Source organism: Castor canadensis, chromosome 3, assembly GCF_047511655.1.
Source record: "Castor canadensis chromosome 3, mCasCan1.hap1v2, whole genome shotgun sequence".
Classification (NCBI taxonomy): Eukaryota; Metazoa; Chordata; class Mammalia; order Rodentia; family Castoridae; genus Castor; species Castor canadensis.
Window position 1 is genome coordinate 86,749,843 of NC_133388.1, and position 18,304 is coordinate 86,768,146.

At 47.2% G+C, this 18,304-nt stretch overlaps 1 protein-coding gene across 1 annotated transcript; it reads left to right on the top strand.

Moving 5' to 3' along the window:
• The first annotated feature begins 263 nt into the window (after positions 1 to 263).
• Ajuba (ajuba LIM protein) lies at positions 264 to 10,176 on the top strand. Its single transcript, XM_020162862.2, has 8 exons — positions 264 to 1,688; positions 4,269 to 4,370; positions 6,114 to 6,181; positions 6,298 to 6,360; positions 7,165 to 7,295; positions 7,379 to 7,430; positions 8,146 to 8,214; positions 8,743 to 10,176. Exons 1-8 carry the CDS (start codon positions 653 to 655, stop codon positions 8,866 to 8,868), a joined length of 1,647 nt encoding a protein of 548 aa, XP_020018451.2. The 5' UTR covers positions 264 to 652; the 3' UTR covers positions 8,869 to 10,176.
• The last annotated feature ends 8,128 nt before the right edge of the window (positions 10,177 to 18,304 follow it).

The following is an 18,304-nucleotide window of genomic DNA, read 5'->3' on the forward strand; positions in this document are numbered from 1 at the left end:
CCCGTCCCGCGACATTCCACAGTGCCCCTCCGCGCATTCCAGCTGCAAACAAAGAGTCCCCCTTCTTCCCCCCACCCACACGCTTTCCTGTTGTAGTTCTCGAGTGTTGTGGTCGCAGCTGCCCAAACTGTCCCTTGCCCTCCTTTCACGTCCAACTGGCGGAACCCCACCTCCAGAGCTGTTAGGCCCAGCGTCCCCCCCGCGACGCACCGGAGATCCCTGCGCAGACACCCCCTCGCTCCCGTACACACCGCGCTCCGCCCTTCCAGGAAAGTAGATCCGGCCGGGCAGACAAAAGTTTGGGAGAGAAGTTCGGTCTGTGCGGAGTGTGAGAGCAAGGGGGGCGGGGGCCGCGGCCAGGCGGGCGGCAGGGCGAGTAGACGCGTGAACAGACAGACCTGCGGACCCGCCAGCCGCGGCTGCAGGCCCTTCCAGCCCCGCTTAATCCCAGATGTGCGGGGGGACGCAGCCCCTCCCGCTGGGGGATGCTGCGGGATTGCGGGCGCCGGGCACCCGGGCCGCCCGCTAGAACCCCTGTGCCTATCCTGTGCCCCTGGGGAACCGCAGTCCCGCGGCAGGCAAAGAGAAGCGGCCGCAGGAACGCTGCAGGGTGCCAGGCAGGGAGGGGGCTTCAGGCCCCAGGCCCGAGGGCATGGAGCGGTTAGGGGAGAAAGCCAGTCGCCTGCTGGAGAAGTTAAGGCTTTCGGACTCCGGCAGTGCCAAGTTCGGCCGCAGAAAGGGTGAAACTAGCCGGTCCGGGTCTGATGGGACCCTCGCGCCGGGCAAGGGGCGCCTTAGTGGGTTGGGGGGACCTAGGAAAGCAGGGCCCCGAGGAGCTACTGGGGGACCTGGGGATGAGCCACTGGAGCCAGCCCGGGAGCAAGGCCCCCTGGACGCTGAGCGGAATCCGCGCGGCTCCTTTGAGGCGCAGCGCTACGAAGGCTCCTTTCCTGGGGGGCCGCCGCCCAACCGGGCCTTGCCTCTACCTCAGTCACTGCCTCCCGATTTTCGGCTGGAGACCACCGCACCGGCTCTAAGCCCTCGCTCCAGCTTCGCCAGTAGCTCAGCCAGCGACGCGAGCAAGCCATCCAGCCCCCGGGGTAGCCTGCTGCTGGACGGGGCGGGGGCTGGCGGAGCCGGAGGTAGCCGGCCCTGCAGCAATCGTACCAGCGGCATCAGCATGGGCTACGATCAGCGCCACGGGAGCCCCCTGCCCGCGGGGCCGTGCCTGTTTGGCCCACCCTTGACCGGGGCTCCAGCAGGTTATTCCCCCGGAGGGGTCCCGTCCGCCTACCCAGAGCTCCACGCTGCCCTGGATCGACTGTGCGCTCATCGGCCCTCGGGGTTCGGCTGCCAGGAAAGCCGCCACTCGTATCCCCCGGCTCTGGGCAGCCCTGGAGCTCTAGCCGGGGCCGGAGTGGGAGCGGCGGGGCCCTTGGAGAGACGTGGGGTACAACCCGGACGACACTCGGTGACCGGTTACGGGGACTGCGCCGCGGGAGCCCGTTACCAAGATGAGCTAACAGCATTGCTGCGCCTGACGGTGGGCACCGGTGGGCGAGAAGCCTGTGCCCGCGGAGAACCCTCGGGGATTGAGCCGTCGGGTCTCGAGGAACCGCCGGGTCCTTTCGTTCCAGAGGCCTCTCGGGCCCGAATGCGGGAGCCGGAGGCCAGAGAGGACTACTTCGGTGAGTAGGGAACAAGTGGCTAAGAACCGGGAGGGAGCAGTGAACGCCTCCGGCCCTCTGGGACCCCGACGGCACAAATTGCAGGTGCCGCAGGGTCCGAGGCTGAGACGCTAGACTAGAAGGGAGGCTGAAGGGTTATATGGGGGCGGACCCCATAGTGCTTTCCCTTTTCTGCTGGGTTTCAAATGGACCGGGCTCCTTACTCCAGCCAAATTCAAACCCCCTGATTATCTCGTGTGTCCCATTTTCTCAAGCGTTAGGGCGCCTTGGGTTTGTTTTTGTTTTGTTTTTGTTTTTGTTTTTGGCAGTAGGAAGCCTTGTAGGGAGAGACCCAGTGGTGCAGTGGGAGCATCTCCCCACCTTGCTCCCCCGCTTCGCGGCGGTGCCCCTACAGGCTTCGGAGCACCGCGCCCCCACCCCGGTCCAGGCTCCGCCCGCAGGAATTCGGGGAATGCGCGGGTGGGGGGACGGAGGGACGGGGCGGGCCGCGTGCGTGCCGACTCCTGCCCGGGCGCTCCAGGTGCCCGCGGGCGGGGCCCGCCACGGCCGTGGGGCGGGGTACATCAGTGCCTGCGGAACCGTGGCGGCTGTCGGGGAAATGGATTCTGGGAGGGAGGATGGAGCGCCCTGGAATCGAACGCAAGCACCCAAGTGCTACCCAGCCCCAGTCTTGCTGGCTAAGTGTTGTGGTGGCCGTGTGAGACCCGAAGGTGCCGCCCCTGTTTTCCCCATCCGGAAGTGAGGACAAAAGTCATAACCACAGGGACATCATCACCCTCGAATGAATATCGACCCTGTGTAATTGCCAGAAATAACCTAGCCTTGAGTTCTGGCCCTAACGTTCCTGCTGCTTGAGAAAACCTGATCGCAGTCTCCCTTCCCCACTCTGTTAAAGAAATATTGGTTGATTATATGTCTCAGCTAGGGGAGTAGTAGGCTCTTGAACAAACTTTTAATCAAAACCCACAGGCACTACCTCATTCTATAAAGCAATGCTGAACAGGGAGAGGAACGCAGTGACGGGGGAATGGCTGGGGAGGTTTAGAGGTAGCAGGGCTGCAGGCTGAAAAGAGCAACCCCAACTGCCCCCTCCTCAGGCCATTCTTTTCTCCCACCTCAAGAGGAAAGCTCAGAGTAAATGATACCAAAGCACTTCGATCAAGGGAAGCTGAGTGACAGGACGAATTTAGCAGTTAGTTTCCTTTTGAGGCCCAGGAACGGTAACTGGGAAAGAAGTCTCTGGCTAAACCATCAGAGCCAAAAGGAGGAAAGGAACTCAGAAGAAGTGCAATAAAATAGCAGAAAGAGCAGAGATGTGGATCTGCGGGTGAGAGGATGTGAGGCAGACATGCCCGAGCAGCTTCCTCTTGTTTTCCAACAATGTTCAAGACTTCTCAAAGAATATTGACAAGACCCCATGGCATGGCAATCTTGGTCGGATCTCCTTGGGCAGATGTTCCATGAGGGGCTACCTTTTGCATTCAGAGGTGGGGGTATCTTCTCCCTGGGGGTCAAGTTGTCTCCCCTAACAGCTCCTAATGACCCCTAATCTCCAGCTCTAGCCTGACTGTACCCTGTTACTGCTACCCCTAGTAGGGGCCCTCTTCCTTGGCTTCAGCCTTGCCCAGCTGCCAGAGGGTGGGAGCAGGACAGGCCTGGGCCCATCAGGTGCTGCAGCTGCTGCACCAGCTCCCAAGCCCCTGGGCAGAGACTGGGATGGGTCCTAACAGGCAGAGAGTGTGGCAGTGTGCCGAGGGGGAGAGGTGGGGCAGGCCCGTTGGGATTTGCTCCCCAAAGACAGGCCCTAGCCCTCACTCATGGGCCTGGAATTGGGGAGTGGAGGGGAGGAAGAACACACCCAGGAAAGGCTGGTGCCAGAACCAGGTGAATGTATCCTAGTGGGGGAAGTTGGGGAAGAGCAGCTAAGCTCTGTGTGTCTCCTGTGATAGATGGCAGGGAGGCATGAGAGGTTCTGCCCCCTTTTCCTATGCAACCCTGGTCCTTGGAACACAATCTACATTTTTAGCAGCCACCTCTCCACAGGAGTTGAGCCAGATCCTTCTCTCCATTCTTGAAGAGTGCAGTATAGAGTGAAATCATTCTATGCCTGAACAACAGCTCGTTTACAGATGGGAAAACTGAAATCCCAGAGTGGCCTCCTGGGCCTGGCCTGCTTTCTCTAAGAAGTTTTTTCAAGTCTGCTGCTGAGTCCCTGTGTACCAGCATCTCTGACCATTGGTCCCACGCTTACCTGTTTAATGTTTTGTCCTCAACAGAAACTAAGCATCCTTGACTTCTCTAGTTTGTTTTTGTTTTTGTTTTTAGTGCTGGGTACTGTGCTAGACACAAAATGATGCCCAGAAAATATCTAGTCACCAAGTAAGTAAACAAGAATGAATCTGCCTAGCTAAAATCTAGCTGCATTCTCTTCCTTGTTACCCTCTCTTCTCAGGAGGGACCCCATTAAAGGAGGCTGTGTCCTCTGGCACATCAGGAAGAGCAGTCAGGAAAACTTGGGGATCCCTGGATTTGAGCTGGGGGAGTAGGGTGTAACACTGACAACATCTTCTTCCCCCTCAGGCACCTGTATCAAATGCAACAAAGGCATCTATGGGCAGAGCAATGCCTGCCAGGCCCTGGACAGCCTCTACCACACCCAGTGCTTTGTCTGCTGCTCTTGTGGTGAGTGTGGCTGCCACTTTAGCACCCCCAACCCATAAACACTCACACAAGTGCTGTGAGGAACTAAAGGAGAGCTGTGCACCTTCATCTGCTTTCAAAGCAACTGTTGATCCCTACCAAGTGTCTGAAGGTCCACAGCTGCCCCACCTTCTGTCTTGCTTTCCCCTTTTGGGCACTACCTGACTTTCCTTCCCCCATGATGGGGAATCCATCCTTCCTGCCTCCTTCAGCCTTCTTGCTCTCCTTGGATCCTCCCTCTTTCTTGTGCCTCCCTGCTGGCCCAGCCTGGACTCCAGCCTGCCTGGCCCTCCAGCCTCTCCTTGGTAGGGTTTGGTCTTGGGCAGCCGAGTTGCCTGGGGCGACAGTGAAAGACTGGAATGTGGGAAGGGCGGGGTGTGGGCTGGGGGAGTGGGGAGCGGTGGGGGGCGGAGAGGGGTTTTCTCTTGGCTGGTCAGAGTTCAGCCACCTCGCTAGAGTGCAGGCCACCAGGCCATGCCAAGCTGATGACATCACACTCCAGGAATGCCCACTGCTGCTGTTAGCTCCAGAGGCCCTCTATGGGGGTGCTCCTAGTAGCCTTAACTCCCCCACTGTCTTCCCTCACCTCTTTCATCACCCCTTTTCTACTGCTTTCCCATTTTGAGTCTTGCTAAACCCTTAATCTCCTTTCCTCTCAGCTTCTGCCTGGATTTTTATTTATTCATTTATTTTTGGTTTCTTGAGACAGGGTCTCACTAGGTAGCCCAGGCTGACCTTGAGCTCACCATCCTTCTGCCTCAGGTTCCTGTGTACTGCACACTCTGTCTAGATCTCTTTAGGCTGGTCCTTTTTATAGGGTCTTTTCTAGGTATAACTCTTTCCCTTTTCCTCTTCTGTGTTATAAATTTCCAAATCAGCTTTTCTAAGCCACCTGACAGAATTGGAAGTGGAGATTTTGATGGGGAAGAAGGCAAAAAAAAAAAAGGAAAGTTACCCATTCTCCACTCTGTTCTCACTCCTCCCACATCCCTCACCATTTAGACACCATAGAGCAGTTTTCTGGGGTATTGGTCAGAAGGGGAATGGCCCTGCCTGTGTACTTGCAAAAAAATACTGGGCTCTTCTAACCTGAAAGACTCTGGATCCCTCCAAGCTTGGGAAGCAGCCTTGTATAGCAGGAAAGGAGACCCGTATAGCTCCCAAACAAAGCATTTTGTCCACAGTAGTAACTCCAATATGTCCTGACCTCCATAGAGTCTGTCCCTAAAAAGAACTAGATAGGACTGTGAGAGCACCATAGCTATTCTGAGGCAAAGAGACTCCTGGTTTAAAGGATCCCAGAGGGCAAAGGCAAAGCCTGTGACAATGTGCTTCTCACTGTGCAATCTGTACAGCACCTAGCTCAGAGTTTCATGCCAGGCATACCATCCTGAGGCTGGTTTTACTCTGCCAGATGTCATCACCGGTCACTGATGAGGAAGGCACTCATTTGAGAGAGGGTCACAAACAAGTGTGAGGACACAGGAGCTGGTGGGCAGTGAGAAGAGGAGGGAAGAAGTTGGCTGGAACAAGACCAAAGCAAATTGGAATTGCATCAGATGGATTTTTGTATGAGGAGGAAGGACAGATAGCAGTTTTGGGGAAAAGCACTAAAGTCCATGTTTAGATGAATTGTGCAACATGGGGGAGCAGGGACTCCAGAGTGGGAGAACACCTGTGTCTGGGTTCCAGGATAGGTTCTAGCCCCTTCTCTGCTGCTTCTAGGGCGAACTTTGCGCTGCAAGGCTTTCTACAGTGTCAACGGCTCTGTATACTGTGAGGAAGATTATCTGGTGAGTGGAGGACCTACACCTGAAATTGACTTCCTTCTGGAATTGGGACCACTGTTAATGGTGGTTCTACCCATTATTCTCAGCTTGGTAACATCCTCTTTTTGTTTTTTCTCTAGTTTTCAGGGTTTCAGGAAGCAGCTGAAAAATGCTGTGTCTGTGGTCACTTGATTTTGGAGAAGGTAAGGAAACTACCTTCAGCAGACTGTCAAGTTGTGGGCCTGAGGTGTGGAATCAGGCTAAATGGATACTGGGAGAAGGCCAGGGAGGAAACCTATCACCAGATGAATCACGTTCTTGCAATTTCTCCCCAGAGCAGTTGTTCATAGTGCCATTCCAGGCTTCTGTGATCTGACCCCTCCCTGACCCTACAGGCACAGCCAGGCCTTCCAGACTGAGCTGGGAGTGTAAAGGTCTTCGGTCTTAGTCCCTTTTCTGCTACTGGTTGGGATCAGTTGGAATGCAATTTTCTTTTCTGTAAAAAGAAGGAATTGGATTAGACCAGTGATTCTCAACCCTGGTAGCCTAGCAGGTCACGTGGGAAAAACTGGAAAAAGTACAATGCTGGGGCCTATTACCAGAGCTGTGATAAAAGTTTCAAAGGGGACCTAGGTATTGATTTGTTACTTATTTATTTTTTCTGAGATGGAGTCTCACTATGTAGTCTAGGTTGATCTGAAAGTTTTGATCCTCCTGCCTCAGCCTCTTGAGTGTGCCACCATGACTGGCTGGCATTGATGTTTTTTAAAAGCTTCCTGTGTTATCCTAACATTGTAGCCAGGGTTGAAATCCACAGGCCTCAGTGGTTTCTTATAAGGCCTTTTTCAGGGTTTCTCCTTTAAGACTCCTTGGTTCCCTCAAATTACATGCGTTCTTTTAGGAGGACAGGAGGAAGGTAGAAGAGCAGTGAGAAACATAAGGGGTGGCTGGACAGCTGGGGCTGGAGGGAGACTAATCCAGATCCCCCCCCTGACCCTGGCAAGCAGATCCTACAGGCTATGGGGAAGTCCTATCACCCAGGCTGTTTCCGATGTGTCGTTTGCAACAAGTGCCTTGATGGTGTCCCCTTCACAGTGGACTTCTCCAACCAGGTGTACTGTGTCACTGACTACCACAAGTGAGTTGAACCCTAGGGGTACGACATGGAACTGGGTCCAGGAATTCCCCAACCTCAACTCATCACTACCTTCTCTGTTTCAGAAATTATGCTCCTAAATGTGCAGCCTGTGGCCAACCCATCCTCCCCTCAGAGGTCAGTTTGTCTGGGTTCTTGCAGCCAATGCCGCTGTCTCTGGGGAGGAGGTAGGGACATGTGGCCTGGCCTCCCTTGGGAAGTGGTGGTGCTGAGGAATGTACTCTGTGAGGATTCCCGTGTGACTCTGCTCTTGGGGTCACCACCCTGACCCTAACATCCGGGCCTGGACATGTCTAATGGCTTTCCTGGGCCCAGGCTTCATATCTTCTGTCCCAGTCTAGAGGAGGCTTTCTTTGAGGTTGAGGTCTCCAGATCCCAGATGTAGGGGCTGGAAAAAAGTGGAAAAATCCTCGAGGCTAGCAGGACAAGATCAGAAATGATTTAAGCTGTGTGTGTGGAGGGTATACCTAGGGAAAGAAGCAAAGGCCAGTGAGAAATCAGACCTACTGGACCTCCTAGTCCCCAGCCTGGCCTACTTTATTTATACTCCCTGTCCCTTTCCCTTCCTTCTGTTTCCCCCACACCCGGGATTGTTCAGAAGGAGTGTTCCACATGGCTTGCCTTCCTGGAACAGCACCAGGAAGGGGGGGAGTGCAGGGAATTTCCACTAGGATTTGTGAAGGCATTGCAAAGCTATGGATGATTATATGTGACTACAGGAGGATCTGGTGGCTTCTGTATGATCTTCCCCTTGGGGCAGTAGGAATCTTGTGGGGACAGGGAGTTCAGGGCACCATGCTGCTGTCATCCCATTGGAGTCTGTGTATTTCAGGGCTGTGAAGACATCGTAAGGGTGATATCCATGGACCGTGATTATCACTTTGAGTGCTACCACTGTGAGGTGAGTGTTGGGGTCCAGGGCTGTTAAGAGGAGAATTGGAATGGTGGTGGGGGGAGAGTCAAATCCTAGGCTAGCTATGAATCTATGGGGGAGATGCAGGACACAGAAAACCAGGAAGGTGCTGTGGCCTATCTCCTCCAGTCTGTTGTCCTCTAGCCACTCTTTGTGGTTCTAGTAGTTTAGTCCTTCCTGAATCTGCCCCATAGTCAAGAATAGGGACTTCTTAGGGCTGGTGGCGCTCAAGTGGTAAGAGCACCTAGCAAGAATAGGGATTACTGATAACTGCTGGAAATGGGGGTTTGGCGCATTATTTCTGCAGTAGCAGCGACACCTGGAGTCCAAATGAGGTATTTTCTCAGGTTTCTCTTCTTCCCATGTCCAGACTCCCCTCCCCCCACCTCACCACCTGGGCCCTGGCAGCCCTTTCTTCCAATCCTTAGGAGTGTGGTATTGAGCAGGACAGACACTCAAGGTGTCTTCAGTGTCCAAGGTGCTGGACTGAGATGAACTAGGTGCCTTCTTCCCTAGGACTGCCGGATGCAGCTGAGTGATGAGGAAGGTTGCTGCTGTTTCCCTTTGGATGGGCACTTGCTCTGCCATGGCTGTCACATGCAGCGACTCAATGCCCGACAACCCCCTGCCAACTATGTCTGAGCTGCAGTCACTGCTCTTGTCATCACCACCATTGACAAACTCCTCTGGCCAGTGGGCCCCTCTAAGGCCAGCTAAGGCAAGGAATGCACTCTGCAATCTTGCAGAAGAGAGCACTGGGGAGGTCCCAAGGGCCAGAGACCCAAAGATCATAACATTCCAAATGGACTGTGGAGAAGGAAGCCTCTGATTGCCAGGTGGGGATGACAGGCCTTCCACACGTACAGCCTGTGCGGTGGCATATGCTCAGGCACACTCAGTCATGTTCCAGTCCTTTCTGAACAGCCAATTCTGGCCCACATCTCCAGTATGTGTTTGTGCATAAGTCAGGGTGTTGGCTCTGGATCACAGGAGGAAAGGACATCGTGGAAGGTCCCCACTCTTTTCTACCCCACACATGATGTCAGACATGGTCTCAGCCAGGTGTTTATCGGTATCCTGTATCTGAATGAAGAGGTGAAAACTCTGGACTTTTTCAGTTAGTCATTTCTTGGCTTCTAAGAAAAGTTTCTCATCCCTCTGCTGGGAATGGGGACCGGTTCTAGTGGGTAGGCCTGCTCCTGTATTGCCTGTTTCTCAGGGACTCGTAGGCCTAAGGAGGCTAACTGGGAACCTATCCTTGATTACTCTTCTGTTCAGCTAGGGAGGTAATGAGTGGGTCTCTGTGGGTATGGAGCTTGCTGGGTGGGACGCCTAGGAAGCTTCAGGCTAGCACCACGCCCAGGTTTAGGTGCACTGAGCCCTATAGTTCAATGTATGTGTACATGGGTACTCACTCTTACTCCCTTCTTCTCAGGTCATTCTTACACTTAGTTCCTAGCAGTAGCTTATGCTCCAGACCTACCACCTTTCAGAGGGATCCTGGATTACTTCCATCGCTGCCCCACAACTCAAGTTTGGGGGAGCTAGAGGAAACAAGACACTTTGATTTGGTTTTAGTTGGTTTGGCTGAAACTTGAACTCACCTAAAACTAGATATCTTAAAACCAGTTCACTGAAAACTTGTTTGCTTAAAAAGAGTTCAGTTTAATGACCCATTTGCCAAAAGCCAAGTTCTCTTTTGGGTATTTTTATATCCATTTAGGCATTGTATTCTTTTTTGTCATGCTTCGGGTATTTTAAGGATTTGTATCTACTCATTCAAGAGTACTTCTGAGTGACTTATCAGCAACATAAATTTATCAAATTTGCAGCACTTTCTAATGATAAAATTGCTTCCTATCTTATGGATGTCTTTTCCTATGTCATCTACTTTTCAAACACTTTTTTTAAAGTTTAAAAGTTTCTAGCAATAAATACAATTGGTACAGACATTTTATGTATCATTTTTGTGTGTGTGTGTGTTTCTTAATCCAATATTCTTTTACAAATTAGATGCCTTGAAAAATGTAAAGGAATTCAGTATGACTTTGATGCTTTGATATGACTTCTACATTCCTATTGCAAAGATGCCAATGTCTCATATACAAGTAAACAGGCACAAGGCATATTTGGTTGACTAACAAAGGTTGTACAGGCAACAGTAGTAATAAAAAGATGAATCTGCTAAATCCTTTTGAAATGCTGCAGATTTGATAAATAATTTATTTTAGGCCAGTCGGCTTTGGGTACTGGTTTTAGGCAATTCGTTCTGATAATCTTTGATCCTTAGTCTGATTATCTTCTGCCCCTTAGTGTGTTTCATTCTGGAAATCATTTCTTCTGAGGACAGAAAAACCACCTTTGGAGGTTATTTAAGATGGCCATGCCAGCCATCCTGGGGATTACATAAAAAAGGCCTCTGAGTGAGAGGCAGTGTTCAGATAAATACAATTGACTGCCAAAGGGGGAAATGCACTTTTTTGGAGAGAGAAATGTTCTGAAACTCTATTGTTTGTTTTACACCTGAGATTGCTTCTTTTGAACTATTATTAAACAAGTGAATACAAAGACCCTGTGACTGGGAAATGTCCTCACCAGGCTTCTCCAGGCCTGGGAACGTCAGACAAACTTGTGTAGCTTTACACCCATACCTTGGGTTCTTTCACTCGAGGGAACTTGTCTACGCTGTCATCTCACCCTGGCTTTGGCCTACCTCTGTTGCTAATTCAACAAGCTCATTCCTTTCTAGGTCTGTGCTGATCTGTCCTAGCCCTGGAGCTCCCCAGGATTCTACTCTCTACTCTTCTTTCTTCTGAGGAAAAATAAATACACCTTAGACAGGCAGAAGACCAGCCCCAGTCATCCCATATCCGAGGCAGGGTCCCAAGGGTGCCCTGCATACAAGAGCTTCCTTTCTTCTGTTTTCTAGGAGATTATTATTTCAATTATTCCTAGGATTAATATTTCTATTTAATATTTACAGTTGATAGTGAAAGATTCATGAGGTGGTGCCAAGGGTACAGCAAAAGGCAGACCTTGTTTGGCCAACGTGCCACACAATTTTCAATAGCTATTAGTCCTAAAATAGAGGAGAGAATGAAGAATTAGGATTCCTTTTGTGTCTCTAGATGAGAATCACAAAACAAGGGTCAGGCTTGGTAGGCAGGCATTCTACCACTTGAACCATACCCGAAGCCCAAGGGTCAGCCTTTTCCAGCAGACTTCAGCTCTGCTGTGGACAGACCTGGTCACCAAGAGCTCAAAAGTTGGATTATTGAGAATAAGGCTGGGCTGGGAGTGATGCTGCATGCCTGTAATCCCAGCACCAGGACTAAGGAGGCTGAGGCAGGAGGACAACAAGTTTGAGGCCAACCTGGACTACATTAAAAAAAAAAAAAAAGCACTAGGCTGAGTCTGCCTTTCTCCTTAGACTCATTAGAGTCTTGACCATTGACTGAGATTTTGAGGCTAGGGAAATGGTAAAATTCCATTTATAATCAGGTTGGATATTGTCTTTGGTCCAAGAGTTAAAGAGCTATTTCCAAACTCATGAAGTCAGTTGAATGAAGATGTTCAGGTTGTATCTATAAACAGTAAGAAAGCAACAGGAATGAAATAAAAGAATTGGAAAACAAGTGAACTAAAATATGTTTATTTAGTTTTGTGTTGTAGCACCTACACCATAGAGCTGGCCTGAGTCATTCAGAACCTTTATGGTGAGGCTCTATAAGAGTCTAGTAAATCTCAGTCCTCTCCATCCTGTCCGGTTTCCTCCAAATTTACAGACTGGTCTCTGCTGTGCCAATCATGTAGGGGTCCTTGAAATATCCACACTCAGCCTTAGTTATAAAAGACTAACTAAGTCTATTTGATCAAACAAAGACTATTTGATCTTGTAAATAAGCAAATTGTTATTGGGATGTTAGCTCTGTGATGACTGGACAGCCATCAGAGGCAAATTCTGTTCACTGCAGATGTCATTTCACCTCAAATCTTACTTGGAAAGCACAGTTGCTGAAGGGAGCCAGAGTGTCATACAAGCAGGAAGGGACAGGGCAGCAGGAATACCTACTAGAACTAGTTAGGTTTAGAGGATCAGAGTCAAATGGAGTATGATTTTAAAGACGACCCAGTCACCTCATTTTGAGGGACTAGAAACCCAGAGTGATGATATGATTTACCCAAGTTCAAACAGATATGTCTTTACAATTTTTGACTAATATAGGGTTTTTTCCTCTCTTCCCTCATCCCCCATCATGGGAACACCACAAATAAACTGTAAAGGTGTACTTGTCATTGCAAATGAGACAAGCACCTCATCATAACAGAGAATTAGGGAGAGCCAAGAAATACAAGTAACAATAATGAAAACTCGGTTCTTACAAGTGCTTTTTTGTTACTTAGGACTAATTAGATAAAAATACCTACAAAGCCAATAAACCAGGCTAGTAAGGAGGCTGAGGCAGGAGGATTGGATTGCAAGTTTCAGGCCAGCCAGGGCAATTTAGCCAAGACCCTGTCTCAAAAAAAAGTATAAAAGGGTGCAAAGGGTGTGGCTCAAGTGGTAGATCGCCTGCCTAGCAAGCGCAAGACCTGAGTTCAAAGCTCAGTAGTGCCAAAAATTAGGGGGAAAAAAAAGTAAAAGGGGGCTGGGGATGTAGCTTCCTATCATGCTTAAGACCCTGGGTTCACAAGAAGGAATGAAAGAGGGAGAGGGGGAGAGAGAAGGAGGGAGGGAGGAAGGAAAAGAAGAGAGGAAGAGGAAGGCAGGAAGGGAAGGAGGGAGGGAGGAAGGAAGGAAGAAAGGAGAGAAGAGGGAGGGAGGAAGGAAGGAAGGAAGAAAAAAAAAGAAGGAAAGACCTATCAAAGCACATCAGGAGAAGCAAAAGAAATATACTGCAAAAGAGTCCCTACCCTTGAGGAGGTCACAGTCTAGCCAGGGAGACAAATACACACATAAAATGACTTGAGAAGATCATAATCAACATGTCAACAAGTGCAAAGTAATTGAGTGTTACAAATAAAAGACCTAATGCTGTAGGATACAGATTATTGATGAGTGGGACTTTGGCTTGATTATAGGTCAAGGTGGCAGCCAATGAGCTAAATCCTGACCCCAAATGCATTGAGTTGGTCCACCAGGAGTTTTATGATTATGTTTGGCGCTGTGGATTGAATCCGAGGCTTTGTTTATGCTAAGTATGACTGTACCACTGAGTTACGCCCCAGCTCTATTTTATAAAATATATATACACACACATATATACATATGTATATATGTTTATTACCCTAGTTAAAAAGGGAAAAATGGGTTGGGGCATGGCTCAAGTGATAAACCACCTGCCTAGCAAGCAAGAGGCCCTGAGTTCAAACCCCAGTACTGCCAAAAGGTGAGGGTATGGGAATGCCAGCTGATGCTGAAGTAATGATAGAATTGGAAAAACAGCATTTTGTGAACTCTAATAAAATTGGTTCTGGCCAAGATTATTAATTGTTATAAAAAACCGGGTAGACAACTGGACATTCATATAGTGCCAAGAAACACCCTACAGTTTACAGTCTCTCTCTCTTTTTTTCCCCTGGCATTACTGAGGCTTGAACTTGGGGCCTTGTGCTTGCTAGGCAGGTGCTCTACCACTTGAGCCACCTCCAACTCTGAGTTTATAGTCTTGAGGTTGCAAACATAACTATGTTGGAGGGACCTTTATCCATTTCATCTCCCATTTCCTGGAATCAGTCCTAGGCCAATTCTAGTGTGATGTGGGTACAACCTACCATGTATTCTAGCTGCTTCTCACTTCCCAAAAGCAATATGAGATATGACTTGCAGCTTACAGGAAGTGCTGGGAATAAAGAAACAAACTGAAGGGTACTAGAGGACAAATCTGGGATAGGAGGCATTCCACAGGACAACTGGCTAGGGCTAGTGCTCTCAGCAAGTCAGTATGATTTGTTACAATGTCAAAACTTTGCCTTTGTAAATGTCCTAGAGAAATATAGTAGCTCTCTGCCCTTTTTAAGTAAAAAGGGTGGATCATTCCACTACTGACATTAAAAAAAAAAAAAAAAAAAAAACTTTGCTAGATTAAGGAGACCTAGGGGACATAATAACAATACAATGCACGGTCCTGGATTCCTTATTGGCTTAAATAAATTATTGTAAGAGATATTTGGGAGCCAGGCGCTGGTGACTCATGCCTGTAATCCTACCTACTCAGGAGGCAGAGATCAGGATCGCGATTCAAAGCCAGCCCAAGCAAACAGTTCCCTGAGACCCTATCTCAAAAAAAAACCCAACACAAAGAAGGAGCTGGCAGAGTGGCTGAAGGTGTAGGCCCTGAGTTCAAACCCCAGTACTGGAAAAAAAAAAAAAGATTTGAGGGTCAATTTGAAAAAATTGAATATGAACAGATGAGGGGAAGATTTACTAAAATAAAAAAATCAAAGTCATTAACAACAAGCAGTTCCAAAAACGTACAGATAATCATACTTTGTTTTTAAAATATCTATGAAAAAAGATGAAAGGAGATGTATTTTGCTGAGCATGGAGGCCAATGCCTGTAATCCCTACACCTGGGAGTCTAAGGTAGGAAGATGGAGAGTTCTCTGCCAGCCTGGGCTACATATTGAAACCCTATCTCAAAAACAAAAAAACTTGTTTGCCAACATTTACAATTCAGGAGAGTTCATATTAAAAATCTAGATACTGCATGTGAAGAGCTAAGTTTCTAGAGGTTTTTGAATAATCAGAAGCTCTGTTACTCCAGAGCTTCCATTACTGCTTGTCATCAATGGGTCTGTCATCACTCCAAACCCATCACCCCTCTGTAGCCCCACTGGAACTGAATGATGAGCACTCCTTTATCTGGTGCATTCCCTTCTTAGTTTGTCATAGTCCCCACCACTCTAAGGTTTACCCTTCATATACCTGGCTATCTCTTGGAGACTTTTGGGTCAGTAACCTCTGAATTGGATGATTCTAATAGGCTTTGTATCCATGGAAATTTCCATTAACTATTTGAAGGAAACAATAAATTAGTTTTGAAATACTGCCTTTCTCACCAAAAATGAATAGTGATTCCAGAATGATTTGTACCTGGATTTTTTTTTTTCTTTTTCTTTTTCTTTTTCTGCATTACTGGGGTTTGAATTCAGGGCCTCACACTTGCTAGGCAGGCACTCTACCACTTGAGTCACTCTGCCAGCCCAATTGGATTTTTTTTTTTTTTTTAAGGAAAACCAGAAAACCAGTCATGGGAAACCCAGATGTAATAATCTCCTTACTACCATGACTGAATATTGTAAATTACCTGAACAAAATTTGTCTTTGGTAAACAGAATATAGAATGCATGCTAAATTGCTAACTTCCTGAAAGTTTTGCTTTTTTCTGCCATAACATCTTAATCATAGGAGGTATTTCAAAACTCACAATGTAAGTTCTTCCCAAGCACAAAACTCCAAATGCCCTTTGGACAGTCTACTTCTCCTACTAGCTCATATAATTTTTAAAAGAGAAAATCTCTTTCATACGCAACTCAGTGTAAGACAGTGTCACCATTAGTTTAAAGTCCAGGGAAATACTTTGTTATCAGTATGGCACAAGCTTTTGAGTTAGAGTCACACACTCAGTCGTTATTATAAGAACTGTACACTTTGTGCTCCATATCTAGCTTTTCAAAATGATACTCATCTTCCTCTCCTGAATCACTTTCCTTTATAGTCTCATATTCCTTTGGTAAAAAATTGTTTCAATCTGTTCCATTTTTGAGCCAAATTTCTCACTTTCCTTTGAAATCTAAAATTTCCTACCAGGCTGAATTTATATACTCATTCTCAATAGTGTCTCAAAGTAAAACCAGGCTCATTCCAGTTTGTATAACAAATTTCTGTGAACAGATAGGCAACCCTGGGAGCTGTAAAGGGCAGGGTTTGAAATCCCTTTGGAAGTGTTAAGCAATTGCAAAAAATGGCACATTATGAACATTTGTTCTGAAATTTTCATTTGATGTCATAGGTTGATTACATATTTTCTTTATCTTCTTGTTTTCTTCTCAAATCATGTACTTACAATGGGCATGAAATTTTCTAGCTTAATCATCAATCGTTGTCACTCTGAATACCTTCATTTTCCAGTGAGCACCCATGAAAAGAAATCTAAAATGTCTTGACTACTTAAAATTTTTTTATCCTTAAAACTAATTTCTCAGTCCATAATATCCTAACATATTCAAATATTTTCAAAGTGGTATGCCTTATTTTTAAAGTTTTTCTAAACGATTGGTCAGTTAATGTGATTCTAAATTCCAAAGCCTATTTCAACATCCCAGCTTTACAACTAGTTATTTAAAGACCATATTTTTTTAGTGTAAGAACATATTCTACTCAAAAGTTTCCATTAGTATCATAAATAGAATGCTAAATACTTACCTGGACTCTCTCTCATTTTGTTGCCTGACTTGAGTGTGCGAGGCAGAGTGCCTGTAATATTTTTGTAAATTTCCATTCTTCTCTGCAATTTTAAATAATGCAAGAAAGGACTGTCCAAGTCTGAAATGCTAAATAGACTTTATCTCAGACTCCAATTTACATTTATCACCAAGTTAAAAAACATATTTTAGAAGACTTGATCAAGAGCAGTGTCTTCAAGACACTAGATGGAGGGTGGGAGCTAATTAACCTTTCCACATCTTACTTCCTACCTTGGCAGGAGTCTAACGGAGCCATGTTCTTGGCTTTATCATTAAAGAGCACTTAACATGTGAATGATGGTACTTTGCATCTGGTTTAGCAGAAGGTGAGATGAACAACACTGATGAAGAAACAGGCCTATAAAGGCCAAGCAGTCCATGGAACAAACAAAACTACTGAAGATATCAGCACAGTGGGGGTGTTCAAAAATTCATTCTTTCAACAAATAAATGCCTTTGAGATAGGAAACTTTGGGTAATGAAGGAAGCACCTCCTTAAATACAAACCCAAACAAATCGTTTTAAAGGCAGGTACTCTACCACTTGAGCCATACCTCCAGCCTTTTTGCTTTGGTCATTTTTGAGATAGGATTTTGAACTTGTGCTCTAGCTGGCCTGGATCACAATCCTCCTATTTATGCTACCCACATAGCTACATGACCACACGCAGTTTTTATTGTTTAAGATGGAGGTCTCAAGAACTTTTTGCCATCCAGGAGCCAGTGGCTCACGTCTATAATCTACCTCTCAGGAGGTAGAGATCAGGAGAATCTTGGTTTGAAGTCAGCCACGGGCAAATAGTTCACGAGACCCTATCTTGAAAAAAACCCAGCACAAATTTTTATTTTTAAATTTTATTTATTTATTTATACTGGGGATTGAATTCAGGACCTTGTGCAAACACTCTACCACTGAGCAACATCTTCAATGCCTTTTTAAATTTTTAAAAAAATTTTGAGACAGAGTCTTGATAAATTGTTCAGGCTGATATCAAATTTAGCATCCTCCTGTCTCAGCCTCCTGGTCTCCATCCCTGGTCAGAAGTAATTTTAGGTGATGAATATGATCACTATCTTTTTTTTTTTTTTTTTTGGTGGCACTGGGGTTTGAACTCAGGGTTTAATGCTTCCTAGGCAGGCACTCTACTGCCTGAGCCACTCCACCAACCCTTTTTAGTATTGGATATTTTTTGAGATAGGGTCTCCTAAACTATTTCCTTGGGCTGACTTCAAATCAAGATCCTCCTGATCTCTGCCTCCTGAGTAGCTAGGATTATAGGTGTGAGCCACCAGTGCCTGGCTATGTTCACTATCTTGATTGTGATGATGTATAGTTATAGAATTGTATACTTTAAATATCTTATGCTAAAATACCTTGATAAAGCTTTTTTTTTTTTAATCCTGAGGTAGATATGATGGTGCATAGCTGTAATCCCAGCTCCTAGGGGAGGCAGAGATAGGGAGGATAAAGAATTTGAGGCCAGGGTTGGGGATTTAGCTCAGTGGAAGAGCGCTTGCCTGGCAAGTGTAAGGCCCTGAGTTCGGTCCCCAGCACCGAAAAAAAAAAAAAGGAAAAAAAAAAAAAAAAAGAATTTGAGGCCAGCCCAGGC

Excerpts from the sequence above, each read along its gene's own strand:
- Ajuba (XM_020162862.2), top strand. The coding sequence starts at position 653 with ATGGAGCGGTTAGGGGAGAAAGCCAGTCGCCTGCTGGAGAAGTTAAGG. Across the intron at positions 6,361-7,164 it reads GTCACTTGATTTTGGAGAAG|ATCCTACAGGCTATGGGGAA; the intron begins GTAAGGAAACTA and ends CCTGGCAAGCAG. Across the intron at positions 7,296-7,378 it reads TGTGTCACTGACTACCACAA|AAATTATGCTCCTAAATGTG; the intron begins GTGAGTTGAACC and ends TCTCTGTTTCAG.